The sequence below is a fragment of the Herpailurus yagouaroundi genome, unplaced genomic scaffold, assembly GCF_014898765.1.
Source record: "Herpailurus yagouaroundi ecotype Mexico unplaced genomic scaffold, PumYag 222, whole genome shotgun sequence".
Classification (NCBI taxonomy): domain Eukaryota; kingdom Metazoa; phylum Chordata; class Mammalia; order Carnivora; family Felidae; genus Herpailurus; species Herpailurus yagouaroundi.
Window position 1 is genome coordinate 5,121,935 of NW_024412453.1, and position 27,529 is coordinate 5,149,463.

A 27,529-nucleotide genomic window follows, 5' to 3' on the forward strand; every position below is an offset into this window, starting at 1 on the left:
GGAGCACCTGTGGGGTCAGTGGGGGCTCTCTTCATCTAAGGATTGACAAGCCTCAAAGGGATTTTTGACTTTCTCAAGACACACCTCTTGTAAACTCTGGGATTATGAGGGAAGCTCAGGTTACTTCACCTCTCCACCATAGCAATGACATGTCCTATGGGCAATTAAGTTGAGTGATTAGAAACTTACTTTTAAACAATTCTTAGAACTCATATATGTCCTTTGAAGTTTTAAATGGTTTAAAATATTATCCTGCCTAATTTTACAGGTTGACTATGTCATTAAGGAAGCAACTAATCTAGATAACTTGGCTCAGCTGTATGAAGGTTGGACAGCCTGGGTATGAATGGCAAGACAGTAGATGAGTCTGGTTAAGCGAGGTCAGACATCCACCAGAATCAACTCAGCCTCAGGCATCCAAAGCCACACCACAGTCGGTGGTGATGCAACTGGGGGCTTACTCTGAGGAAACCTAGGAAATCTCGGGGCGCTAGGAAGTGAATCCTGCAGGACAGCTGCACTCAGGGATACGCCCAACACCATGGCCTGCAACCCCAGGGTCAAGGGTGAAAGAAAGAAAGCTCACCGCCTGAACATGGAGATTGTCTTTCTGCCACAGAACAGCTGCAAACGTGTCAGGAGGTTAGCTGCAGAAAGAAATCGGGATGCCGCGGAGCACAGAGTGATTTGGAACTCCATTCCACCTGACCCTGTGTGTACAATCCAGGAAAAAACCAACCCCGCTCAGAAACAGAGAAGACTGGGGCCGCGAAGAAATCACAGCCAAGGAAGATTTGATGCATTCAGATTCTCGTGTAACACTTGTTGCTTGGCAACAGTACTGGTTGGGTTGACCAGTAGGCACAAAAAGGCTATGCGATAAGAATTTCAGAAATGGACTGGAAATGGAGAGCTATGTAACAGATACACTACATTGGAAGAACTTACTTCTGAAATGAAGGGAAAAAAAACCACCCATCGTCCTGTCCTCCTCCCCCAACCCCACACCATCTACCCATCCTCCTTTTACCTGATCTAGTAGATTAGCCATCTTTCAATTTTACTTTTATTTCAATCCTTACATTTCATATACTTCCGTCTTGATGCTGTTAACAACCTATTTGGAGTGATAAACAGGAATTTCTCCAAAACCACTGATAACATGGAAAATTCAAGGATTGTTTAAAGGTCTGATGATCACATACAAAATGTAATCCTGGTTATTTAAGTCATTTCTGTGATTCTATCATGTACAGTTTCCAGAATTGTCACTGTGCATTCAAAAGTAATGAATCTAACAGACATTTGATTTAATGTACACTCCCCTTTGCTTATAGTGTGCATTTTTGGGAGGTCATTCAAATTTTCCCTCTTCTGCGATTGCTGTAGTTTCTTTCATAGAAAGTAGCTAATCCAATGTAATCTTTTACCTTTTTAAAAACCAGGATAGAGTACCCATTAGAGTTTTACATTGTTGATGACAGATTAACAATAAAGTGATGTTCTGGTGGAGGTAGAGTGAAATGTTTTTTAATTCAGTTTTCTCATTTGATACTTTTAATTTACAAAGTGTAAATTAAAAGTGCTTTGGTTTACCTGGCATTTTAGGACATGTACTTGAAACATCAGCAAATGAGAACTACCGCCATCGTTTATTAAGTTCAGTTATTAATCTGTGAAGTCCTTTACTTTTTGCACAATTTTAATAGTTTGCTGTGAATTCATGATCAAGGTTTCCTTAAATTTAGTGTTGCATTTCAGTACTGTAAGCTGAATTGTTGATCCACAATAAAACACAGACTAGGATAGGATTCTTAAAATCACGTATCAACACAAAATAGAACACAAAATCTTGACTGAATACATTTTTCCTGCATTTTAGAGATTAGGACTGTGATCATTTCTGGTCGCCGGTCTTCACAGACAAACTTGAAGGGTATTAAGGAAAAATTCCACATAGCTCTGGCCTTTTCTGTATTCTGATTGCCACCTTAATCTATAATCCTTAGGTACCCGTGAGAGAATGCATCTCAGGATCAGTGCTTTTTTTAATACTTAGGCAAGTATTGCAAGCAAGGTGGTATTTTCAAATACCCGTGTGTCCAATAGCCAGTTAAGGAACCTAGTGCATCAAATTTTATTTTCTTCATTCATTTGGACCTTATTTTCACAATCGAAACAACCTATCTGGAATAATGATGCCATATTGTGTTTTGCACGCTGCTTTATTTCCTCGAGGCTCTGTGGGAGCTGCCGCGTCCATCACCTGATTACCTCTGCTCTCTCAAAAGTAAAGTCTTTCCGGCGACATTCTTTGTTGTCACAAGGAAAAACTTTTATCACAGTGATAAAACAAGGTCACACTAGTTTGTCCTGACAGAAATTGCTTTTTTTTAGGTAAGGAAGGTAAAGGAAATAGGTGGGTTTTATTGCCTGAGAATTTCAGGCTTCAGAGGTACCTGGCACCTTATCCGAGCAAAAACAAAACAGCTTTATATCAGAAACATGTGCCTCTGATAAATTATCCATCGCTTTTATTTTAAAATGGTCCCTCTGAGAAGAAATAGTGTGGCATCATACATGTTTGGTTGTGGGGCAGATGTGACCGATGACTTCAAAGCTTGCTCTTTACTGCACTCTGCACAATAAGACCCTGATCTGTACAGTTTGCCTTCGTCTGGGAAGTCTTTCTGTAAGCAGCCTTGGCTTTTTGAACCGTTGGAAGCAAACTCAGCAGATGTAATCCGTGGTGAAAGGCCCTAGTGATGGAGCAGACTGAGAAGCCAGCGCAATACTGGAGGGATTGTTTTGTAAGATAAAGTTGAGAGTGCGGTAGTTGTGAAGTCACACGTCTTTGCTGATACAGAATACCTGTGGACAACCAGGGATCTGCTCCTCTCTTTTCCTTTCTCTCCAAGATTCAGGGGGTATACAATAACCTACAACCTCTTCTTCCATTCAAAGTACCCTTGGAAATTGAAGTCGTGTTTTGTTGTCTTTGATTTTCTAAAATTGCCTGAATTTTAGTTGATCTCTCTACAGAGCTGTGGAGGCTTAGTGGTTTACGGAGCTGTGTGTATTTCTCGTTTAGTCTTTCTTTGCTGTGTCTTGCAGGATCTCATTCTCTCTGGTCATGAGTTAACATAGTTTGCTAGGATTATTAAGATTCTTTTGCGTCTGGCACTTGTGGTGAGTGTTTTTGAGATATGTGAGATTTCTCTGTGTGAACTGATAATCAAGCTCTTGATCTGCTTCCCTAATTTTTTTTTTTTAAGAGCCCAAACCCCAAGTTCAGGGTGAGGGTTTGTAATACAAAGAAAAACTTTCGTAACTTCTGCCCTTAACACTTGCCACTATGAAGCTTAGTGTGTAGTTTTTAATACTGTCCGTGTTTGGTGTCTTCTGCATTGTTTTTGTTTTTTAATTGTGGTTGTTCTGACGTGTGAAATTTAAGGAAAGAGCCATTAAAAAATGCCGAGCAGGGCAATGCAAGTACAGCCAAAAATATTAGAGTTGATGTGCAATCTTAGGTCCTTTTAAATCTGGGGTATTATAGGCAGTACTTTAAATTGAAAAGTCTTCCTGGCCTATTATCCTCCACATATTTGTAATTATTCTGGGGGCTTACTTGTTTTGGCAGTACTAAAATCAAAGGGGCTGGTTCTTCTTTTACCTAATTCTTTTCATATGAAAGGAAGCACCTACAGTTAGCCTGTTAGACCGATTCATATACATCAAAAATCAGCAAATGCTTTACTGTTAGCGCACATACCTTTGTTTTACATAAGATTAGATGAATGTGAAAAACAGTGACCTTCCATGCTCTATCATCGTGGGCTTGTAAAATGTAATTTAGAGCTAGGACTTTCCCCCCTTAAATCAAGGAGGTAGACTATAGTAATGTAAGGGTCACTTAAAGAAGGTAGATTTTGTTTTCAATGTATGGGTTGTATTAGAAATTTTCCTCCTGTGGGGAAAAGCTAGCTTAGGGTTACAAATTTTTCCAAACATTGCAGAAGGGGGAAACCCCTGTATTATGAACCCCTCAGGATTTGTTGCACTTTTCCTGCTTTTTAGGCCTGAGTAACATCACCACCATCCCTCATTTACAAAAAGGCAAATGGACTCCAATTGAGAAGCTTTACAGGCTAAGGGTTAGTTGTACAACATGAACCACTTAGAGTCCCTTGCTTTCTACGGGAAATTGGGCTTACGAGGGAAAAGCTGTTTGTTGTGCTAATGTAAAAATGTCATACAATTAGTTTGATTTTTGAAGATGGTAAACTTAAGGAATTGCATGTTCTCCTGAAATGCAGGCTTGTAGAATGTTTTTCTTTCAAAACAGGCTGATTTTTTTTTTCTTTTCTTTGCCTGACAGTCCAAGTTTCAGCTCCTGTTTAAAGTTGTTGTGTCAGTTATTTTCCGGTTTTAAATTTCTCTTATATTTCCACCTGTAATGTCAGTGGCAACATCATACTTCATTTGTTAATTTACTTTACCCTTATAAGAGCAAATTGAGTTTAAATGAATCTTCCTTGTCCTAGTAACATTGTATAAATAAAGTGGCTTCTCTGTACAAAAGGTTGTAATGCCTCCTGATGGATATAATTTTGTGATTGTATTTAAGATTAAAAGTTGAATAAATCACACCAGCTTCCTGAAAATGTTCATAATGCATCTTTTGGAAAACAAAAATACATGCCTACTTTGTGCATATTTGCATTAACAAAGCAAAGATTGTATGAAATACCTGTTTTTCAGAAAATAAAGTCTTAAAGAAAGACATAGCATTTAAGCTCTGGATTTATTGGTTAAAGTAAGTTTCAGAAAGCTTACTTTTTCAGAATGGTTAGAGGTTTTGTTTTTGTTTTTTTTAAGATTGTTTTTAAGTAATCTCTATGTCCAGCGTGGGGCTTGAATTTAACCCTGAGGTCAAGAGTCACATTCTCTACCTGAGCCAGGTGGGTGGACCTCAAAGTAATTTTTTAATTGTCAAAGTATATTTTTGAGCAGCAGCTAAAATTTTACTTCTGTGGGTAAGTTCTAGTATCAAGGTATAATCAGCTTGTCAGTATTTAAAAACAAAACTGTATAGCACATTTTTAATATGTATATTCCCTGGGGTATGAAAGCTCTGTAGGAAAATAGAATGAAAATGTCTGGCTTGTTTTAATATCTGGAAATGAGATTGCATTTTGTTCTTGCCAGTTCATTTTAAGAGGATTTATGTGAACCGTGTCATCATTGGGCACCTTTCAAAAGATCACATCCTGTTTTTGTTGTATAAAAACAAAGGGCAAAAGAAAGCCCTTGAGGGTAGGTGTTTTTTAATGATTAGGCCAATTGGAAGTTTACAGAAAGACCTTAACAGCAGGGCTTCCGTGCTGTGAAGTTGCAAATAGTTCTGGGACCTCATTCCTTGAGTAACAAAAGTAACTGGGGACTGGGGCAACCTGTGCTGTTGGAGTTGCTTCCGTTTTTTTCACCTACCTCAATTTCGCAAGCTGGTGTTGAAGTTGTACATAGGGAACTTGGCTGAATCAGACGCATTTTGTAGCAGAGGCTGATTTCCCAGAGTAGAAATGTCATTTTTAATAATTCTGTGGCTTCTCCTTTGGATGCGGATGTTACCATGTCTAGATCAAGATTTTGCACACAGTGCTAAATATATTCACTAATTATGTGGCTGCTGATAGGGACCTTTTAATGTCCTTTTGAAGAGGTAGGCAAGGGCCTGCTCCTCAAACTTCATAGCTTAAAATCTCCCCAAATGGGATCTCTATCAGCCGGCTTCAGCTTAGCCACAAACCTATCCCCACTCCAACATTCCGCAAAGTGGCACTTATATTTTAAGAGTCCCCCTTCCTTTGTAAAGGGTTACTTCCCCCCAAGTATTTATACCTCATCCAGATGCTTCCCGCCCCCCCCCCCCCCGCCTCTCCCGCCCCAAAGATTTGTGGTAATTCACACCCTTCCACGAAATTCACAATGCTCCTTTCCCCACTGGCTTGTTCTCTCACATCTCTTTATGCCTTCCCTAAACTCTTAGGAACCTGGTAGTTATTTAAGTAATACTTTTAAAATAAATTTAAACTTGCGGCATAATACAGGTGATTATAAAAGGATAAAAGGTTGTAACTTAAAAGCTACGCTAAAGTTTCCTGAAACCTATCTGACCAGGTCCACATCTGGCATGGTTTTGTTCCTATTAATAAAAAATCAAGCACTTAATGCACTTTGCAATCCTGCAGAGAAAAGAGGTGGAAGTTATTCATCTAGTAAGTAGTGTATCTATCTAGTAGTTCATCTAGTTCTTAAATTGTTTATGAATTCCACTGCTTAGCAGAGGGTTTATTTAACATCTTTCCTTGGCATGACCCTTGATGGAGAAGGAGTTCTTGGTTCCCTAAGTAACTGAAACGCCCTGCCCCACAAAGGATTTTCCTGAAGACCCAGTAAGCCAACTTCGCAAATTGGTGCATTTTTCACAAGTTTGAGAACTAAACCCAGAATCCGCCCCCTCCCCTCGTCCTTCCTCCATCAAGCTACAGGCCTTACTCTTAACTGATGGGAAAAACTGCTACAAATTTACATAAACAGCTCTTTTACTTGTGCTCAAAATCTCCTGGGGCGGGCACGAGTCTCCGAGACTCAGGGGCCTGGGTAGGGCGGCCAGAGCAGGGATTAGAAGACAGGGCCGCGCAGGGCCACAGCGAGGGCGACGGCACCGGGCCTCTAAATCACAGCGAAGTTAGTGTCACGCGCCCGCCTCCGCCCTCCGCCCCCCGCCTGATAATGCAAGTCCAACTTCTTCAAGGACTAAAATTCCAGCAAGGCCCCTTAGCTGCTTTGAACTCCAGTAGGATGGGGTCCGAGAGCGACCACGGCGGCCACACCCGCTCCATCCGCTGACAGACCGGGCAGGTGGATGCGGCAGTTCAACCGCTACCCAAAGGCCTGGGCGGGGCGCTATGCGGCTCCTGGGCGCTGGTTGGTCATTCCTTGTCCCCGCCCCCTCGGCCCTGCGCCGCCTCGGTGTCCTTTGACCTCGATTTCAAGCCATGCGCTGAGCAGCGGTTGGTCCGGCTACCCTTAAACTTGAGTTGAATCCACCCAATGAGGAGCGGGCCTTGCGGGGACTGTCGGGAAAGGCGGCTGGCCTATATAAGTGGCCTGCGGGGCGTACCCTCGCGTTGGGGTCGCCGTGCAGGGCTCTGCGGAAGACTCGTTGGGAGGGTGGCCTGTGTTCGCTAAGGCAGCGCCTCAGGGACGATGGCGGAGGGAGACAATCGCAGCACCAACCTGCTGGTGAGTCGAGGGGGAGCCGAGCAGGGCCTCGGGACATCGGTTGGCTTCGCCAGGCGGTGCTGCGGCCTCGTTCCTATGCCCCGTAGCGGGCCCCGCCCTCCTCTCCCGGTTCCCGGGCGCAGAAGACGACGCCTGCCCCTTGGGCCTCTTAGGTAGCTCCAGCGTGGCGGTCGCTAGATGTATCGACCCCAAACATACCGGGGAGGGTACGCGACGGGGTGAGGAGGGCGCGTGATCAGACACCGCGAGTGATCACCGCGAATAGGGGGTGAAGAGGAAGTGGGAGTAGGAGGGCTTTGATAAGCCTGGGGTGCAGCCTGGGACAGAGGGCCGTGAGTGGCCTGTCGAGCGCTTCTCAGTCCCAGGTCCCCAGTCGTATCTGGGTTTCGTTCTTTTCTCCGCCCCCCACCCCACCAATACTTGGGCAGGGGTGGAGGGTCAAGGGGCTGCTGGCGAGAATTTATTAGAGCTGGCACCGCTTAAACCGCAAGGAGGCTCTGAGCTCACCGCGGGGAACCGGGACTCCAGCAAGGTGGATAGTGGGAGGACCTGGCTTTCGTCTGGAGTTTGTAAGGGGGGGGGGGGTGTGTGTGTCACAGGACGACCTTAGAATAAGCAGGGGTCCGAAGGAACTGCAGTGACGTTATCACAGGCGGACAGAGTCGACCTCACTACAAGTTTCACGGCATGATCTGGCAAAAACAAACAAACAAAACACGGGAGAAATCCTTGCTTTGTCTCCGTTGCTTTTCCCCAAGGAAAGACCTGACACACACCACGACCACAATGAATAGAGGAACCAAAGAATTGAGTGTTTGACGATTGATTTTTCCAAGAGCCCAGATGCTAACTAATTAAATGACTTTGCAGAGCAGTGTTGATTGTGCACGATTTTCATCTTGCGTTGGTTTTTAGAAATGCATGACTTACTCCTTTAAACTCACACACTTCTCAATAGTTGGCATAGTTAGCCCCAGCCAGGTTCCATTTAAGAGGATTGATTGAAGCACAAAGAAATTGCCCAGATTCACACAGCTTACTGAAACGACAGATCCTGCTTGACCTGGAGCTTAACTGTTCTTTCCAGCAGAGCAGCGTAACTGGAGAACAAGGCCTTTGGCTTTGTATTTCCTCAATTCAGATCTCTTAACCTCTGCGTATCTGATAGTGTAACAATACCATCCTTTTAGCTTGTTGGGAGGATGAATTAAAGCGTAAGTATATAAAATACTTTGAGTTTGTGGCACATAGTAATCCCGTGTTTAACTGTGTTAAGCAGGATACACAAAGTCAGAAATGTGAAAATCGCCTAAGTGATGAGTGTGGCACAGAGAGCATGTTTATTATGATTAGGCTGCATTTGCATCTCTCCCTGTGATAACATTTATAAGAACATGTGGGTTTCTTGTTCCATTTATTTTTCCTGTACCAAAACCAGTTTAAGGGCTTTTTACCACATTAGCTTATCCTAAAAGCCTACTTCGCAGAGAAATTTGAAGTCTCACCAGATGTCCTGGTAAGTGTAAGAAGCACTCCGTGTATTGAGATATATTGAGCTTAAGATGCCTCATGTAATTTGGTGAAAGTAGTTTGACTTAATTGTGCAAATGATGCCCGCATCGAAATGATTCCATTGCACAAAGCTATTTTAAAAATTGAATGCTGTTCAGGGAGAGGCTTTCCTAATGGCTTTAGAAGTAGGGGTATAAATCAGTGAAATGACAAAACAACAGATCTATTCTAACCACCCGAAAAATGAGTGAACTTAATGTGATTTAATTTTATATTTTGAGGGCTTCCACTTAGTAGTCCATGACTTTGAGAAAGCTAGTTCCCATTCTGAGCCCACTTTCTTTAATTGTTAAATGGGTCTAATTATCCCCACCTGGAGGGGCTTTCTAGGAATTATGTCACATTCTTTATGAAAAGAGTAGCCCAGTGCTTGGACTTGGAAGTTGACCACTGAACGATAGGTGGGGTTTGTTTGTTTTTTTACTCGTAATTAATTTCTGTCTTTGGTACCGGAATGGCAGAGTGTTTTAGAAACTGATTTAAGATAATGATTTGGTTAAGAGCTGTTTTACATTCTTGGTGCCTTAAAATAATTTACCTCTCTAGGAAGCACAGAGATGCTGAGAGCAGTAAAATGATCACTTTACACGTTGATCTTCTCTGCAGGCCGCAGAGACTGCAAGTCTGGAAGAGCAGCTTCAAGGATGGGGAGAAGTGATGCTGATGGCTGATAAAGTCCTCAGATGGGAAAGAGCCTGGTTTCCACCTGCCATCATGGGTGTGGTTTCTTTGGCGTTTCTGTAAGTGAGCTCTTAAATTAATATGGATTGTACTTGTTATTAATAAGGGCTCAGGTAATACCCGGCTTCCATTTTTGAAAGTGCCTTAAGTCTTTTGTATTGTGTAATCTGTAAAGAATGCCTTTTCTTAAAGCACTTCTCCTAGTTTTCAGAATTTATAGTACTCATGTAAGCTCGGTCACCTAATGCAGTTGAAAAAATCAGTGGCACTCACCCTTTTTGGTCTTAGGATCCTTTACACTCCTAAAAGGTATTGAGGGCCCCAGGGAGCTTTTGTCTCTTGATACTCACATTAACCATTGCAGCTATGATGTCATGTATTCTGAAGCTTCTCGGAAAACCACTTGTGAGAAACTTAGAAGGAAAAGGGCAGATAACATCTTTAAGACTCAAAGGATTAAATGAATAAATGTCTTCAACTAGGAATAATAATGACTGTGTTTTTCTAACCTTCATTATTATTATTTTTTAAACAGGACCATCTACTATCTAGATCCATCTGTTCTGTCTGGTGTTTCCTGTTTTGTTATGTTTTTGTGCTTGGCTGACTACCTTGTTCCCATTCTGGCTCCTAGAATTTTTGGCTCCAATAAATGGTAGGTGGCGTAATGACTTGGCAGTCTAATTTCTGTGAAGTTACTGAACCTGGTGGCTGTGATTACTATGCAGCGAGAATTGTCTAATCATCAGATACCTCGAGGTTAGGATTGTTGCTTTTACGTGAAGAATTTCTTAGGTGATGCATATAAATCATGAATTTTCAGTATTTACAGTTCCATAGTTCCTTTATGGGTTAGCATTTATTTTGGCTTTTTTTTTTTCTTTATAGACCTTTTATTAAAGTGATATTTTTTGAGGTAATGTTTTATCAAATACTGCAGAACTCAAAATGAACTTTCTGTAGAAATTGTTTACATTTTACATTCATTTTCTTTGATATTTAAGATAGTATATTTCGCAAGCTATTTTTGAAAGAATACGGAAATAGTAACATAGATTTTTTTGTCCATTTATGTAATGAATGTCTGCTGTTAGGCACTGTTCTAAGTGCTGTGAAATATTTTGACTTTTAAGATTGATCTTGTGTTTAAGGTTGATACTGAGGCAGTGTAGTGGTAGTTAGCTAAATGCATAGCAAGTGCTTCAGAACAGATTCATTCAAATATTCTAACTGCCTTCTGATCCAAAAAATAACAGAACTAGATGGAGTAGATTTTTTGTTTTTTTGGTCCCAGTTGCTGTTCTTCCTTGGTTGTTTATTTTAATTTGATTAGTAGTCTACATGTGCCTTTAGTTTTTTGTTCAATTATAATAACAAAGTATAATACCAAAGTATTTTATAATTTTATAAATTATATAATTTTTATATATAAATTAAAAATATTTTTTATAATTATATAATTTATAAATTATAATTCTGGAAAATTAAGACTTTTTAAATTAATATGCCTTATGGATCTTTAAGAATAAATTTGGACATTTTAGGGGAATATGCTTAAGTTATGGGATAATTAAGCATGTTTATTTAAAGATGTTTCCCCTATAGCAGAATGGATTAGTGGTAGAAAATGTCCTTTGAATTGTTTTTCACATGTAACAATGCATTGCTGCTGTGTTTTGGGCAAGTTTGTAACCATGTAATGTAACAACTTAACAAAGGACATCATCCTCTGACCTTGAGTTTATTAGTCATATTACATTCTAATCTGCTAATTCATAACTCTGGGAGGAAATTTTTCAAAAGTAAACAGTGAACGTTTCATGGTAATCAGTATGTGGCTCAGTCCACAACAATTTTATTTTTTGATCTTAATGGAGAAGGAAGAACACTGTTTCATAGCCATAATTCAGCCTTGACCATGGGCAGCATGTAAGGTCCAGCTGCTGACAAGGAGTCTCAGGGCTCATCAGGAGCCCTTCTGCTGTATCTGTCACTGCAGTTTTATAGGGACAAGAACTAGAGGAGAGAAAGATACATATCTGTCCAGTGAAGGGTCTACTTCACCATAGCAGCCATCATATCTGTGTAGCAAAGACAATACAAGGGCGAATTTTTTTTTTTTTTAATCATAATTCAAAAAAACAAAAAAGGGCTTTCTTGGAGGATCTTTTTGTATTTTTACTCTATTTTATTTCTATTTTCCCTCCCTGGGACTAAATTTATAAAGAATTTGGATTTGAGCTGTTGGTTGCTACCTTGGCATCAAGTGGGCATGAAGCCCAGTATTATGCTTGGAATGTAGTTGTTATCATCTTACTGGAATGCTCAGATACAGCTGTTGGGTAGAAACTTAACGTCCTCCTCAAAACAGTGAGACCCTGATGGGCTACAACCCAGGATTCATTAGAATCTGAAAAATAATACAGGAATAGAGAAATTAGTTTATACCGATTATAACATGGCCTATAGTAGCCTTGAGTCTTTTGTTACTATAATTAGTTAAATATGGCTTTAGAACCAGGGATTACCATGGTTTTGTGCATACACGTGTCTTTTTTCTTTTTTTTTTTTTTTAACATTTATCTATTTTCGAGAAAGAGAGAGGCCATGAGCAGGGGAGGAGCAGAGATAGAGAGGGAGACAGAGAATCTGAAGTAGGCTCTAGGCTCCAAGCTGTCAGCACAGAGCCCGACGCGGGGCTCGAACTCACAAACTGGGAGATCATGACCTGAGCTGAAGTCAGAGGCTCAACTGACTGAGCCACCCAGGCGCCCCTACATGTGCCTTTATGTAAAAACTCATTCCTGTGCTATACAAGGGGTCTTAATACTACAGAAACTTTTTCACGTTCATAAGAGAATGGTGAATTGTTTTTTATTTAGACTTTCTTTAGGGGATAGCTTTTTAAATTTGAGAGGATGATATTTTCTGTTTACTATAAAGATTTGCTTATAGTGAAGGGGAAAATTTTTTTGTAGGACCACTGAGCAACAGCAAAGATTCCATGAAATTTGTAGCAATCTAGTAAAAACTCGACGCAGAGCTGTGGGCTGGTGGAAACGCCTCTTTACACTAAAGGAAGAAAAGCCTAAAATGGTACTTTTTTTGTTTTGACTTATTTAAGTAGAGCAAAATTTTAAGATCGAGTCCATTTTTATTCATTGTAGCCTAATGATGGCCTTTTTGTTTTAATAGTTGTAGTTTGATATTTATTATTCATTGGTTTGACTCCTCCAACTACATTTGTAAATGTTGATCTGTATGAATTACATTGAATTATTGGAAGTTAAAATTATATTTTGCATTTAACGTTGTACTCCAGCAGAGCAAAATGTTTCTTCTATGCTTACTAATATAAAAGTAAAAGACAAATACTTAAAAAGCATTTATTCTCTCACCTCTTCGCTTCACATGAGGTTACTATGTGAATTATTAATTGTAAAAGTATAATTGATTTTAAACTAAATTTATATATAGAATGACAGTAATTCTAGAAGGGAATGTGTATAAATTCTATAAAGTCCGACCTAATGGAATTTCCTATGGGTTTTTATGTAATACATAAAACCTAATATGTAAGATATATATAATTCTTAGATGCGAAGTCTTTTAAGAAAAGTTGTAACAAGTACTGGATTATCTTCTAACCTTTGAAACAACGTCCTACAGTTAGGCTTCTGGGTCTGTTTCTAGGGGTAGATAACTTCTTGTTGTTTTCCTTGTTAGTACTTCATGACCATGATCGTTTCTCTTGCTGCGGTTGCGTGGGTTGGACAGCAAGTCCACAACCTGCTGCTCACCTACCTGATAGGTAAGTCTCTGAGGAGGGGCTGTAGACATATTCTGGCCGTAGAAGTCTGAGTGGGACTTGGTAAAGTAGTGTCTGTGTGCTTGTCGAGTTGGAAGGTACAGATGGAGGAACTGCCAGTCTAGAAAGAGAATTAAAACCTACAGCCTTGCTTTCTGGGAGTTTGTGGTCTTCGAGTAAGTTAAGACATACTAACCAAGGTAGAAAGTGGTGTGGAAGAGGTAAAAATAAGCAGTGTTCATTATCTGAGGTTGGGGGGTGTGACAGAAGTTTCAGGGGATCAATACCAGTGAAAGTAATGGAGTGTCTGATAGTCTGGGAGACTAACTTCTATAAAATGTAATCACCTGTAGGAAGTTAATTAATGCCTCCTTAATTTTGTTTGTTTATTTTTAAGTGACTTTCTTACTGTTGCTTCCTGGATTGAACCAGCACGGAATCATTTTGAAGTACATTGGAATGGCCAAAAGGGAGATAAATAAGCTTCTCAAACAAAAAGAAAAGAAAAATGAATAATGCGTCTGCTTTACTGAGTGTAATGAATGGCATACACCTTGTCCTTGGGAACAGTTTCTCTTAATGCTGTCTGGATTCTGAAATGTTACAGAAGTAGCTCCTTGCTCTCCCTCTTTCTGCCCTTAGTTAGTAGAAATTCAGCCTTGCCAAGTAAGGCTTTGTGCATAGTGTCTTCATGTGAAGTGTAGCTGAATGCATTCTCATCACTTGGCCTTATGTGGACAATTCATTCGTGAGTACGACTTGTTTTGATTTTTCTCACCCAGGTTCATTGAATTCTTTTAGGCAACTTCCTTTAAAAATACGTAGTGGTGAACTTCACCTTTTAGTATACTTAACTGTGACGTTGGATAATTGTTCCTGTTGATCTTCGCTTTAGCTACATACAAGGTAGTGGTCTGTGGCTACAGGAAGCTGGTTCTACTGTCTGCTTCCACAGTCTGCTTAAACTGTCTGGCTCCATGAATACAGAGACCAAGTTTCCCGCTTCTGATGAAGAGACCAATTAAGATTCATTCCTCTCACTGTTTCTGTACTGTGGGAGAAGATCCTTCTGGAATCAAATGAAACCAATTCCACGCCCTAGTAAGTGTTGGTTTCTGCCTTGTGCAAAACTTAGCAATTTGTAAGAAACCCTGATCCTTCTTCCCAAATGGGGAGTATGACAGGCTTAGAGCTCTTCTCTCCTTGCTCTGAGACTTCGAGTTAGTAGATCCTTAAAGGCTTTTTAACAGCAGGCTTCTAAAAGTTTGTGTTCAGTATTTTTAGCATATTTTTAATTTCAGATTTTCCAGCTGACTGAAACTAAAGTATATAATGGGTTAAGACTCAGGTCTATGACCTTCACTCCGACACCAGCCAATAAATGACAGAAGTCTTCCTATATGTAGTCAAGATTTCATTTCAGTAGAAAATAAATCTTATCCCTACTAATTTTTCAAGACCAGACTAAGCCTTTTAAAGGTAAGGCTCTAGATTCTCATTTGAAGGTAATTGTGGGCTGCTTTGGTCCCCTTAGATTGGGCATACGAGGTGGTGACTATGCTGGCATCTGACTTTTTCCCTAGTTATTTCTGTGAAGAATGCAGGGGCTGTCGGGGAGAGCAGACTTTTGGCGACGATAGGTGGCCTCTGGTCTACAGAGATTTTGTAACTCCTTGGAAAGTGTAGAATCATCCTCCCTCTCGGTAGCCAGAAATTTAGAATAGTTGAAAACTGTAGGAATTGAAACTCTGAGGGCTGAAAATGTGACATTTGGGAACAGTTCTTAAACTCCGATTAAGTAGCTGTAATATAGTTTTGTGAATTTATTGCACTGATGCTGTAAAACCTGGACCTTGTGGTATATCTGTCCCTAAATAAGTGTTGTTTTCTCCCCTTCAATATTACTGTAAACAATGGCAACCATTGTAGCATAATGTTTGATTTTTTTTTTTTAATGTTCCATATGAAACCTACATACTACCTTAATTTTTACATGTGTTTTCCATTGTAGATAAGCCTGTCTTGCTGTCTGGATTTTTTTGTGTATATGTGTTCTACCAATTAACTACTTTTGCAGTTTTAATCTTGTATTATTTCTTCTACTTGGTTTTGTGTAAAAGGGGAACAATAAAGCTGGAATCCCTCCTTGTGTCTTGCTTTCTTTATACCTTAGCCATTAAGGTGTTGACAGGATGTGTGAATCCAGTTACTGAACTACCCTGAGTGATCATTACATGCCTACTCTTGAAGAACAAAATGAAATAAAAGGTGTAAATTAATTGATTCAGCAAACTTCAGGCACCGTGCTAGATGGAAAAGGAGATACAACGGAAAGCCATGGCCAAAGATGAAGTATGAGAGGGCCATGCTGGAAGAACAGGCAGGGAGCAGTGCAGGCTGGAGAGAAAGTGCCTGTTATGGTTACTTCTGCAGGACCCAGCTCAGAGTTGCATGACGTACTCGCTTATTGGTGGATGACTTCTGTCTACTTTGAACTCTAATCATGAAAAGTTTTACTGGCACCTGGGTGGCTCGCTCAGTTAAGCATCTGACTCTTGATTTTGGCTGAGGTCACGATCTCCTGGTTGTGAGATCGAGTCCTGCTCCGTTCTGAGTGTGGAGCCTGCTTAGGATTTGCTCTCTCTCCTGCTTCTGCGCCTTCCCCTTCCCTGCGCTGGCTTTCTCTCTCTCTCAAAATATAGTAAAAAAAAAATTTTTTTTAACTGAGGAAGGAGTGCCTGCCTGGCTCAGTCAGTACAGCATGCAACTCTTGATCTTGGGGTTGTGAGTTTGAGCCCATTGGGCATATAGTTTACTTAAAAGGATTAAATTGTTTGATCAGTGAGCCTCATTGTCTGTACTTAGTGGGTCTTAGGAACAGATTCGATATCAAATTCTGAGCCCTCTAACCATTGCTCCCCCACCCCCCACCAAAAAGTTTGGCTCCTTCTTAGAGCCTTCTGTGGGTTTGGTGATCTCCAGAAAAGGAAAATCTTAGTCATGGTAGGTCTGCCCATGGTCACCTGAGTTTTGAAATGCTGGTGTTCTTCCATCCAGCTGTGATTCATTCTCAGGCCAGCTTGGCTACCCCTGTGCCGGCTCGGGCTCCAGCAAAAGTCCTTTTTTGATGCTGGCCTTGGCACCATCTCCAGTGGAGTTCCCATCATCCTGGAGTTCACAGGACACCCGGAGGCTGTTTGGAGTTGGTCGGGTGAAGAAGAGTGAAGGGGGGTGCCTGGCTGGCTCAGTTGGTAGACATGTGACGTGACCTCAGGGTTGTGAGTTCAAGCCCCACATTGGGCATGGTGCCTGTCTAAAAAAAGGCACTTTTAAGTGCCCTGTTTACAGGACAAAAAAAGGGGGATTTGTGAGTGTTGAGGAGAGTTGATTTTTACCAGTATTTTATCTTCCACATGTTGACATTTTTTTTTTTTTCCCAAAAAGTTGGCCACTTAACCGACTGAGCCACCCAGGCGCCCCCACGTGTTAACATTTTAACAACTCAGACCACAATCCTCTTCAAAGACCTCTCAGCAAGCAGGTTCCAGTTTGCCTACAGCATATATGACAAGCTTGTGAGGCAATTTACACATGGCCCTCGTCCTGTTGCCATATGCCTCCAACTTATTTCTCAGTTTCAGCCCAGGCATTCTGAGGCTTCTATCTGTCTTTATATGATTCCATTACTTCCTAGTTCTTGGAGCTGTTATAAGCCTAGAATATCTATTGCCCCACAGGTCTTCTAGTTTTGAGATCAGGTAGACCTAGGCTGAAACCACATCAAGTAATTTAATAGCTTAGACAAGTAACCACTTTTTTGTTTTGGCATTTATTTATCGGTTGGTGGATTGATTTGTTTGTGCAAGTGGGGGTGAGGGGGAGAACAGGGCAGAGGGGGAGACAGAGAATCTCAAGCAGGCTCCGCTCTCAGCAGGGAGCCCAATGCAGGGCTCAACCCCACAACGCTGGGAGCATGACCTGAGCCAAAATCAAGAGTTCTGTGCTCAACCAACTGAGCCACCCAGGCGCCCTGCTTTGACTTTTTAGATTCAGTCAATTTGGGGATGCCTGGGTAGCTCAGTCTGTTAAGCATCTGACTGTTGATTTCGGCCCAGGTCGTGATCTCACTGTGAGTTGGAGCCCCACATCAGGCTCTGTGCTGACAGTGCAGAGCCTGCTTCGGATGCTCTCTCTCTCCCCTCCCTGCCCTTCCTCTGCTCTCTCTCTCTCTTTCAAAATAAATAAATAAAAACGTTATTAAAAAAATAAAGTCAATTTCAGATTGAATTTCATTTTCTCATTTGTGAAATGAGGGTAAAAGTACAGATCTCATAGGGGCATTATACAACTGCATTTGTTTTGAGGATTCCATGAGTTAATTTACTGGAAGCACACAGTGGTCGTCACGAATTGGTAGTGTTGGTACCCTTCATGACACAGGTCAAATGGCACCTCTGTGAAATCTTCAACTTCCCAGGCCACCTCTGCATTCCCACAGCACTTCATCGGCATCCATTAAAGCACACTGCTCACTATTATATTGTTACTTAGAGGTTTGTTTTCCCTGCTGGGATCTGAACCTCTTAAGGTCAGAAACGTATTTTCGTCCTCTCTCCATCTCCTACAAGTCCTAGCACACAGAAGACACTCATTAGATGTTTGCTGAATGAATGAGTGAAATGTATTAAGAGATAGTGGTCGTACTATTTTTCTGTTTATGGGAAGGTTCTTGAAGGAAAGTGGTTGTTTTTTTTTTTTTTTAACGTTTATTCATTTTTGAGAGACAGAGAGCGAGCGGGAAGGAGCAGAGACAGGAGACACAGAATCGGAAGCAGGCTCTGGGGCTCAAACTCAGATTGTGAGATCATGACCTGAGCTGAAGTTGGACACCCAACCGACTGAGCCACCTAGGCGCCCCGAAAGTGGGTTTCTTAACTCCCCACTGTTGTTAGTGCCTCAATTAAGGTGAACTGCACATTTTTAGTAAACAAGACATGTAAGTGTACAGAGAACCAGTTCATCAAAGTAATTTTCATTAAGGGAAACCAGGGCGGTTCAGTCGGTTAAACGTTCAACTCTTGATTTTAGCTCAGGTCGTGATCTCACGGTTGGTGGGTTGGGGGGGGGGGGGGCATCAGGGTGATTCTCTGCCTGGGATTCTTTCTCCCTCTCTCTGCCACTCCCACAGAGAGAGCACACTCTCTCTCAAACTAAAACAAAACAAAACAAAACAAAAAAACAGCTAATGGTCCTTTTGTTATGTAAATTATACCCAGAGAGTTCTGTATCCTGGAGCTGTGCAAACTGAGAGTTTTGCTTTCCTCAAGGTTCACTTAGGTCATGTCTACAGCCAGCAGGGGGCTCAAACTCCCAACCCTGAGATCAAGAGTCACATGCTCTACTGGCTGAGCCAGCCAGGAGCCCCTCAAGGTTCACTTAGGATTTGAGAAGAATTAGGAGCAAGGTGGGCTGAGAGACTACTGTTGATTGAGCGCTCACTCTGTCAGGTTTTGTGTTTATTCTTCTTACTGAAGTGTAGTTGATACACAATGTTGTTAGTTTGAGGTGTACAACATAGTGAACTGAAAATTCTGTACATGATGCAATGCTCACTACAGTAAGTATAGTTACCATCTGTCACCACGTGACATTCCTATAGTGTGTTAATCTCTTTTATATGGATTATTTCATCTATCCTCATAGCAACTTCAAGTGATTAGGAGCATCATTCCCATTTTACACATGGGCAGACTGATTTATTCACCAAATATGTATCAAGAGCCTACTGTGTGCCAGATAATTTTTCTAGGAGCTGTGAGTACAGCAGTGAACACAACTGACCAAATCCCTCCTTTCTTGGAACTTAATGGAGACAGTTAAATACACTTCCAATATTCCAAGTGCTATGGAGAAAATTTTAAGCCAGGCAATGGAGTTAGGAGGAATGGGGAGAAGGCTCCATGAGTGTGTGTGTGTGTGTGTGTGTGTGTGTGAATAGAGTCTGGGAAAGCCAGCGAGCCAGCTTCCTGGCAAACTAGAAAAATGTTCAAGTTAGAGGGAAAGGCAAATGCAAAGGCCCTGAGGTGGAGTACGCTTGGGGTGTTTCTTTGAACAAACAAGCTAGGGAAGAATGGTGGGGAATGAGGTCTGTTGCGCCAGGGCCAGAAGGCAGGTGTGCACATCACGGAGGACCTTGTAAGCTTTTGTAAGGAATTTGCATTTTGCTGAGGGTGATGGGAGCCAGTGTGTGATCTGATTTAGGTTTTAAAGAGGTCATTCTGGCTACCTGTGGGAAAAACAGGGGTGAATAAAAGGTAGGTCAAGGGTGAAAGCAGCGACCTAAGGATGCTATTGCAAATACGTGGGACTGGGACGTTAAGTAACTAGCCTCAGGTCCCTCAGCTTCCGAGAATTCACTCCCTTACAGGGTATCAGATCCCGGCTTCAAGCAATAGCTAAAGCTCCCTGTTGTTCCCATTGTCAAAATACACTGAGTGGGGCACCTGGGGGCTCATTCTCCATTAAGCAGCTTGCTTCCGCCTAGGTCATGATCTCCCGTTCCCCAGTTCGAGCCCCACATCGGGCTCTGTGCTGATGGCTCCGAGCCTGGAGTCGCCTTCGGATTCTAATCTCCCTCTCTCTCTGCCCCTCCCCCACTAGTGCTCTGTTTCTCTCTCTCAAAAATAAATAAACATTTAAAAAAAATACATTGAGCATTTACTACATGCCAGACACTGTGCAAGCCCTTTGCCCCATTATCTCATCCGACCTTTGCAATAACTTTCTAGAGTTAAGTATTATTATCCCTCCCCGCCCCGCCACCTATTTAGGGAAGGTTCAGAGAAAATACGAAGACTTATCAAAACTAGTTCTTGTCCGGGTGCAGACCTGTTGATAAAAACTACTGGTTCAGAATCCTGAGTACTTTTTTTTTTGTTTTTTTTTTGAAACGTTTGTGGCTTTCATCCAAACTGTGTATCCTGGAAGTTTTAGAAAGAAACGTTTGGAGCTCCAGTAAATAATTTCTAAGAATTAGGGAGCACTGACTTAAAAATGTATTTTTGACTTTGAAAAAATAATCTAGGGGCACCTGGATGGCTCAGTCGGTTGAGTGCCTGACTTCGGCTCAGGTCATGATCTCACGGTTTGTGGGTTCGGGCCTCGCGTCGGGCTCTGCGCTGAGAGCTCGGAGCCTGGAACCAGCTTCGGATTCTGTGTCTCCCTCTCTCTACGCCCCTCCCCCACTCTTACTCTGTCTCTCTGTCTCTGTCTCTGTCTCTGGAAAATAAATAAATGTTAAAAAATTTTTCCAAAAAAAAAAAAAAAGTAAAAATAATCTATACACAGGTGTGGAAAAACAAACCACAATTGTATATAGAGAAAAGCAAGTCTTTCATCCCAGTTCCTCAGGCCCTCGTCAGAGGCAATTATCGATTTGCGTGGGTCCTTTCAGAGATACTGTAAATACCCAAATGTAAAAATCTATTCTAAATGGTGAACAGTTATTACAACAAAAATTAGCAAATATCTCAGCCATTTCAATTCAGTTTTTTACAGAGTACGGGCTAGAAAGGTGGCAACCTCGATCCTTCCCACCCCGGCCTCACCTGGAGAGGTCGATTCCATCGATTCTCTGCTTCTCACCCCTGAAGAGGCTCCGCCCCTTCACCCGCCTTCTTCCAGTAGGCAATACTTTTTTTTTTGGCCCTCCTTTAAAAGTCTCGCGATAGGCCGCCCGCTTCCCATAACTCCGTGCGCTTGCCCCTCCCGTCCTCTTTCCGCCATCTTTCCGCGCCGGTGAGTACTTCTCTCTGAAGGATCCAACATCATCCGTTGGCTATCTCTGCCATCCTGCGGTCTCAGCCTCAACTTCGGTGTTCCCTGATGGTGCCAGGGCCTTCTTGGGCGGAGGATGCTGCGCTTGCGAGGGTTTGGGCAGGAGTAGAGGAGAGTCATGCCCGTCCGCTCCACGCTCTGCATTTTGGGGATCCCGGTTTGAGAAACGCAGGCCGCAGCTCTGGCGGGAACGGAGCATTCGGCCGACGGGAGAGGCGGTAGACCCAGCGTGGTCGGCGGCTCCAGGACCTCCCCTTAGTGGCTGGGGTAGCGCCTTGGCTCCGGGCGGCGGGAAGCATCGGGGACGGTGGCCGACGTGGGCCGAGCTGGCGTCCCATTCCTTCAGCCGCGCTGTAAGCTTAGGAGGGTGAGGCCACTCAGCAGGGAAAAATTGCCTTCTGCCTGGGCTGGCAGTTTGCTGGGAGCTAGCCTAGATCTTCTGGGCTCCGGGATTTCCCTTGATACTTTGTGGAACTTGAGGAAGCAGGTTGGATTCCTACTGTTGGAGCTTGAAGCATGCTTTGGGCTTCATCCTCAGTTTTCACAGCGTTATAAGAGTATCGGGCAGTTCGTGCACATTAGGATAGAGTCGTGTCCGGTGCACGTAAAAAGTTCTGCTTGTCACTGTGGTACGATTGCTGCCGGGGCACAACTTTGGGTGGCACACGTACCGACGTTTTTAGTTAGTGAAAGCTAGGTATCTTTTGGACAAGGCTGACATGGAATTTGTTGGTAAAAGGGCAGTGTTAATAGTCCAGTTGCTGTTGGATTTCAAAAGTTTGGAAAACCTGCCTGGTGATTCGCAGGTCCCGTTCTCAATAGCTGAGCGACGGTAGCTGATAATTGCGTGGGGGAACTTGTCTGCTTAGAGATAGGACAGTTTAATGATAGAGGCAGAAGGAAAAGGATGTGTTTGCAGTGGAATGATTGGGAGCCTTTTGATGTTGAGAATGCCGGTAAAACCCCTGTTTTTCCTTCCCTGAACAGCCATAATGGTGCGCATGAATGTCCTGGCAGATGCTCTCAAGAGCATTAACAATGCTGAAAAGAGAGGCAAACGCCAGGTTCTTATTAGGCCATGCTCCAAAGTCATCGTGCGATTTCTGACTGTGATGATGAAGCATGGTAAGTGTATTTTATGTTTTCACGTAAGGATACTGAAGGAATCCGTTCTGTAGACATTAGTTGTGCAGGACAGGACTGGGAAGATGGGGGAGCTAGGTGTAGGTTATACTTGGAAACTCGTGCAATGCAGTGGGGCTGTGGAAGGGGTAGTTGGGACAGATAAGCTATTCAGGAAGCGCTGAGTAAGTTAGGACTGTTGAAAAGAGGAGGAAGTTTGTGACTGTTGCTCTGTTAGTAGTTTGGGAGCTAAAATGGCCTTTTCTTGTGTAATAACTGCCGCTGCAACTGGTCGTTCAGCGTATCCTGAGCTCTTCCAAGAGTGTTGGGATGGAAAGGAAAATTGTTGCGGGTCTTGGGCACAGAGTAGCCTAATGGGAAGCAAGGGGAAAATAATCCCCGTTAGAATTGCAGGGTGGGTTGTTTTGGGGTGTTGGCGGCTGGAAAAGTTTTGATTGAGAGCAATGGTCCTTTCCTAAACCATGTAGACAAGCAGTCACTTGAGGTGATGTGAGAGGAAAGTAGGCAAACAGTGGGAATCCTAGCGCATAAGCATTTAGGACTGTTAAGTTGATAATTTCTTTTCTGTAGGTTACATTGGCGAATTTGAAATCATCGATGATCACAGAGCTGGGAAAATTGTTGTGAACCTCACAGGCAGGTTAAACAAGGTAAGAGTTGATTATCTTCCACATAGAAGAACTTTAAGAATTTCCAAACATGGTGTTAAACATGTTGTAATTGGCCTTATAAAACTGAATTAGTGGTGTGCTTGTTCCACCTAGTTAGGTTAAAAAAATTAAGAATTGATTGAAATCATTAATTCTTATGTCACATTTTGATTAATTTTTTTTTTCTCTAGGGCTGTATTTGCTCTAGAATTGTTAGTTGACCTAATGTTTGTGGAGTATGGGGGCTGTCTGAAGGGAGATACCACAGGGTGGGGGTGCATTGAACTCCTGATGGTACTGGTGTTTCAATATCGGATGGTACGCGCTGCCCACCCAGTGGCTTGAACTTGTGCTGAAGGAAGGTCTAATCCTATCTGTAAATAACTTTGTTCTTCATCTCTCTTGGTGATAATGTTGTGTTTTTTGAACAGGATTGGGTTCTCTAACAATATTAATACCTACATTTTTACTGACGTGGGCTGTATGGGTGTCTTTGAGTTTCGTGCTCCATTTCAGTTTGCGTTGTCAGCATAACCTGTTGGATATATTTGATCTGATGTGGCTTAACTTATTGCATGTGTTAAGGGGCAGGTATCTTTAACAAGTTAGGGTCCCTGAATTGCTACCCTACTTTTTGTGTTCAGGTTTCTAGCTTTCAGATTTGCAAGGAGCTTGACATCGTGTGGTCCAACACAGATGAGGGGAAAACAGGTCAAGAAATAAGTCGTTAGTGGCAGGGGCCAGATTGATTGGTAAGGTTATTCCCTGGTCCAACAATTTGTTTTATAAAGTTGCTTCCTTGTCTAGTGAACTTGCTTCATGTGTGGATACCTACCTAATGTTGGATGAAAACTACTGAATGTGAAGCCTTCATGAGAGATTAGAAGAGTTTTCAAGTTAATTTTAAGACTGTTCTAGTTGTTAGCCAGTAGACTCCAGCCAAAATAGAATTTGGATTCACTACTCATTGTCACTCAGACCCTCACAAAGTGTTTTTGAAGTAGAAGAGGGTGTGTTTTCCTACTCTTAGGAATTAGGAAGCTGATTTAGGCCCAAGGTACCCTCATCTCGCACTGCCCAACAGTGGCAGAGCTGGCTCCAGAATGTAGTTGACAGTGCATTATAAAACTGTCCCACAGAATGACTTGAAGTTTAAAAAACAAAGACAAAAACCTCTTAGAAGTGCTGTGCACCCAATTCCTCTCGAATATTCACTATACATAAAACTTGATAAGTAAGTTTGAACAGTATTTCCCAAGTGGAACTCCTTTGTGGCATTCTTGTTCTGTGGTAGCTTGAAAAATGGTGGCAGTTGACCTTTCTGACCTTAGCTTTCTAACCTTGGTGGGGCAAAACAAACGTCAGTTTTCAGTTTTTCTCAACTTCAGTTTTCCTCCCTTGTAGGACACCGTTGCCTCAGTTTCCTTCATGCAAGAGATGGATGTACCCTTACTGTGGAACTTTAATGGGGCTGAGAAGTAAGGTAGTGTTTAGAAATTAGATTGAAATTCCAGTTTTGGTCACATCCTAAGATCTGTCTGGCTTAGGAGAGGTTTAATTCTTTTAGCCCAAAGAGATTTTGCTGCTGGAATAAATAGAAGCCTGGGTGTGGTCGAGTGGAGGCCTCACAAGTCTACCGTTGTTACAGCTTGCTTGGAGGAAGAACTGTTTTGCCCTTTTCCTGTGTCTGTATTCCTATTATCCATTGTGGGGTTGCTCTTGACAGTTGACACCGTAGCTGACAAGATCTTGATGAAAAGGAAAACCTGAGTGGGTCTCCTGGCTTAGGGCATTTGGGCCTCAGAGGCCCATTTTCAGTTTCTTTGGGTTTGGATCTGCCTGTGGAAGTGTAACTGTTGTAAAAATTTGAGTAAGTTCTAACCTCATAGTGTCCTTTAGCTTCCTGTTAGGCATTTTGGAGTTGCAAGACTCCTGTGTGGATGTGCACACAGCTCTCTTAGCCCTCTGGAGTTCTCCTTGAATGGTACTAATCCTGAGTGTTCTCACATGATCATCTCTGGTGTATAAATATCAGGAACCTTTCTGCATTGATATTTACAAGTGTGTTAGTGATTTGTAGGGTAGAGATGTGAGGGGGGGCATATGTAGCTCTAATCAAGGAGATTTTTTATCCCCTCATGTTTTACTTTCTAAACCCAGTTGATCTAGTCAGGGATCTTGAATGAGCCTACAGTAAGCACAAACAGTCTGCTAGTGGATGTTTGAACTTTTCTTGTGTTTTAGGATTTGCATGTGATTGAACGATTAAATGTTTAGTGCTCTTGGCGAGCTCTCACGCCGGAAGGTGATTGTTGCTGTGTCCCAGTAGCAAACAGGGCAGGTAACTGTAAGGACTCTGTTCTTTCTGGCTTCCACCCATTTTGCTAGATGAGTTGATTGTAAATGTATCCTGGTAGTTCATTGATGTGGAACAGCAGTTCTTAGATTTCAGTTTTGTGTCTGAAATTTTTTTAAGTTCTAATATTTTGCACTTTTAGCTCCTAGGTGAAGAATTGGTGACCCTACATCTTCATTTCAGCCTTACTATGTGAAAAAAATTTTTTTTGAGTACAATTTTGTCTAAGTCTTAGTCTCTTATCTCTTTAAGATCTGGTTATTTGTTTTGGGACAACTAGCCAATAGGGATGTACGCAGTTGACCTGATCTTGCCATATATTGCCTTGTGTTCTGCCTCTTCTGTTTACTTTTTAAATAACTTTTTCCAGGCATAGTTGTAATTCAGTGTATTTTTGAAATGACGTGGATGTTAAAGATTGCACAGAATAGTTACCCAATAAATGCTGAGTTGGTTGGTTTATATGACTATTTAGATACAAATTCCATTTGTGTTAATAATTTTTTTCTGGTATTGGTGAGATGTGAACGGTGTTTTCTGTTATGCTTTTACAGTGTGGAGTGATCAGCCCCAGGTTTGATGTACAACTCAAAGATCTAGAAAAATGGCAGAATAATCTGCTCCCATCCCGCCAGTTTGGGTGAGTTGACTTTCCTCATATGAAAGAAATTAATGCTAAGGATTGCTGTGGTGCACTTGGACCACTAGAGTGGAGGTTTTTTTGTTTTTGTTAGAGTAGTAATTGTCTCCATCCCCAGTCGTCCTGACTCAAGGATTAGCTCTCTTGCGTTGCCATATTTCATGTGCTAAGTGACAGTGTGTCCCCTTTAATATCTGCTCTTTTGACTCCATACATATAGTTCATTTATATTATGTTCACTGTGATCTTGTTCTATGGCTAGAATCACTTCTGAACCCTAGGCCTCTGGGGAAACTCAATTTCTTCATCCTTTTAAAGAGAAGGAGTTCAAATCCTTGCTTTCCTGCTTTAAAGCTGTGAGGCCTTGCATAACTCCTAGCCTTGGTTTTGTCATCTGTGAAAATGATAATTGTTCTCTTCATTTACATTATCAACTGATTTGATTCTGGCAAAATACTTTCAGGCTCTGACATGATCCAGTAAGCGCTTAGCTGTTTGTGGTTAAGAACGTAAGCACCCCCAGTCATATGTTTGGTGATGTGGTTGGATTTATTCCCACTTCATGGTTACTGCTTTCCATGTATAGTGTCATGAATTATTTCTGATTATAATTATGGTGCTGATTTTAATGCCTCACAGTTTACTTTCATTCCCATAATAACCCTTGAGGTAGCCAGGCCAAGTAGGATTTCCATTGTCCAGATGACTGTCTCTACAATAGGTTGCCTGTGATCATATAGTAAGTGGCAGAAACAACTCAGTCAAAGTTTATGTCAACGCTTTATTGCTTTAAACTGTCTCCTTCCCTGAGAACAGAAAGTGACAGTTTGAAATTAAGGGAGTTCAGTTTTTGTTTGCAGTTAAGTTTAATAGCATTGTGTCTTGGTGTTAGCTGAGGGCAAGGCTGTAGGAGTGTGTTGTGTAGCTAAGGTTTTTGGATTTGGGTCTTTGGTTCCAGGAGCCATGCTTGCACTTGCTGGCCCAAATAGGCAGCCTTAGTCTCTGCACCCTATTAAGGGAAGGCGTCTTAAGCACTGATGAATGTTGGTCTTTTTCTGTACCACAAAGCGGCTCTATGTTGAACTATTTTTAGGAAAAACTCACCAACATGTTTTTTTGTTTTTTGTTTTTTTTTTTAACTTTCCATAGTTTCATTGTACTGACAACCTCAGCTGGCATCATGGACCATGAAGAAGCAAGACGAAAACACACAGGAGGGAAAATCCTGGGATTCTTTTTCTAGGGATGTAATACATTCATACAAATAAAATGCCTCACTGGACTCTAGTGCTTCCCTCGGTCGTTTTGAACTTTACAGCAGAGTAGCAAGAGCGTCACTGTGCAGCCTTTGTTAATTGGGGAGTGCTGTTTCCCTGAAGTGCATAAGAAAGTCTTGCCTTGTGATAACTCACACCATCATGCTCATGGCTCGTCAGAGGAGGTTGTATCTAGCCCTGGATCGCTGAATCTGGGTTGGGGTCCAGGTGGTGAAGCTTTCCCTTTCTGGAGTCTTATGTTAACCCTCGAAGGAGTGA

At 42.0% G+C, this 27,529-nt stretch overlaps 3 protein-coding genes across 3 annotated transcripts in view; all 3 read left to right on the forward strand.

Moving 5' to 3' along the window:
* SMG1 (SMG1 nonsense mediated mRNA decay associated PI3K related kinase) overlaps positions 1 to 1,512 on the forward strand; it is a 100,515-nt gene extending 99,003 nt beyond the window's left edge. The window contains 1 exon segment of the mRNA XM_040458941.1: positions 269 to 1,512. Within this exon segment, the coding sequence (XP_040314875.1) occupies positions 269 to 346 (78 nt within the window). The 3' untranslated portion in view covers positions 347 to 1,512.
* A 5,630-nt stretch (positions 1,513 to 7,142) lies between these two features.
* ARL6IP1 (ARL6 interacting reticulophagy regulator 1) lies at positions 7,143 to 15,514 on the forward strand. The gene is made up of 6 exons (XM_040458942.1): positions 7,143 to 7,308; positions 9,487 to 9,620; positions 10,097 to 10,216; positions 12,540 to 12,657; positions 13,288 to 13,372; positions 13,767 to 15,514. Exons 1-6 carry the CDS (start codon positions 7,273 to 7,275, stop codon positions 13,883 to 13,885), a joined length of 612 nt encoding a protein of 203 aa, XP_040314876.1. The 5' UTR covers positions 7,143 to 7,272; the 3' UTR covers positions 13,886 to 15,514.
* Positions 15,515 to 21,064: 5,550 nt separating this feature from the next.
* Positions 21,065 to 27,281, forward strand: RPS15A (ribosomal protein S15a). Its single transcript, XM_040458943.1, has 5 exons — positions 21,065 to 21,166; positions 22,193 to 22,330; positions 22,919 to 22,998; positions 25,909 to 25,994; positions 27,144 to 27,281. The coding sequence occupies exons 2-5, from the start codon at positions 22,198 to 22,200 to the stop codon at positions 27,235 to 27,237; spliced, it is 393 nt and encodes a 130-aa protein (XP_040314877.1). The 5' UTR covers positions 21,065 to 21,166; positions 22,193 to 22,197; the 3' UTR covers positions 27,238 to 27,281.
* Positions 27,282 to 27,529: the final 248 nt, after the last annotated feature.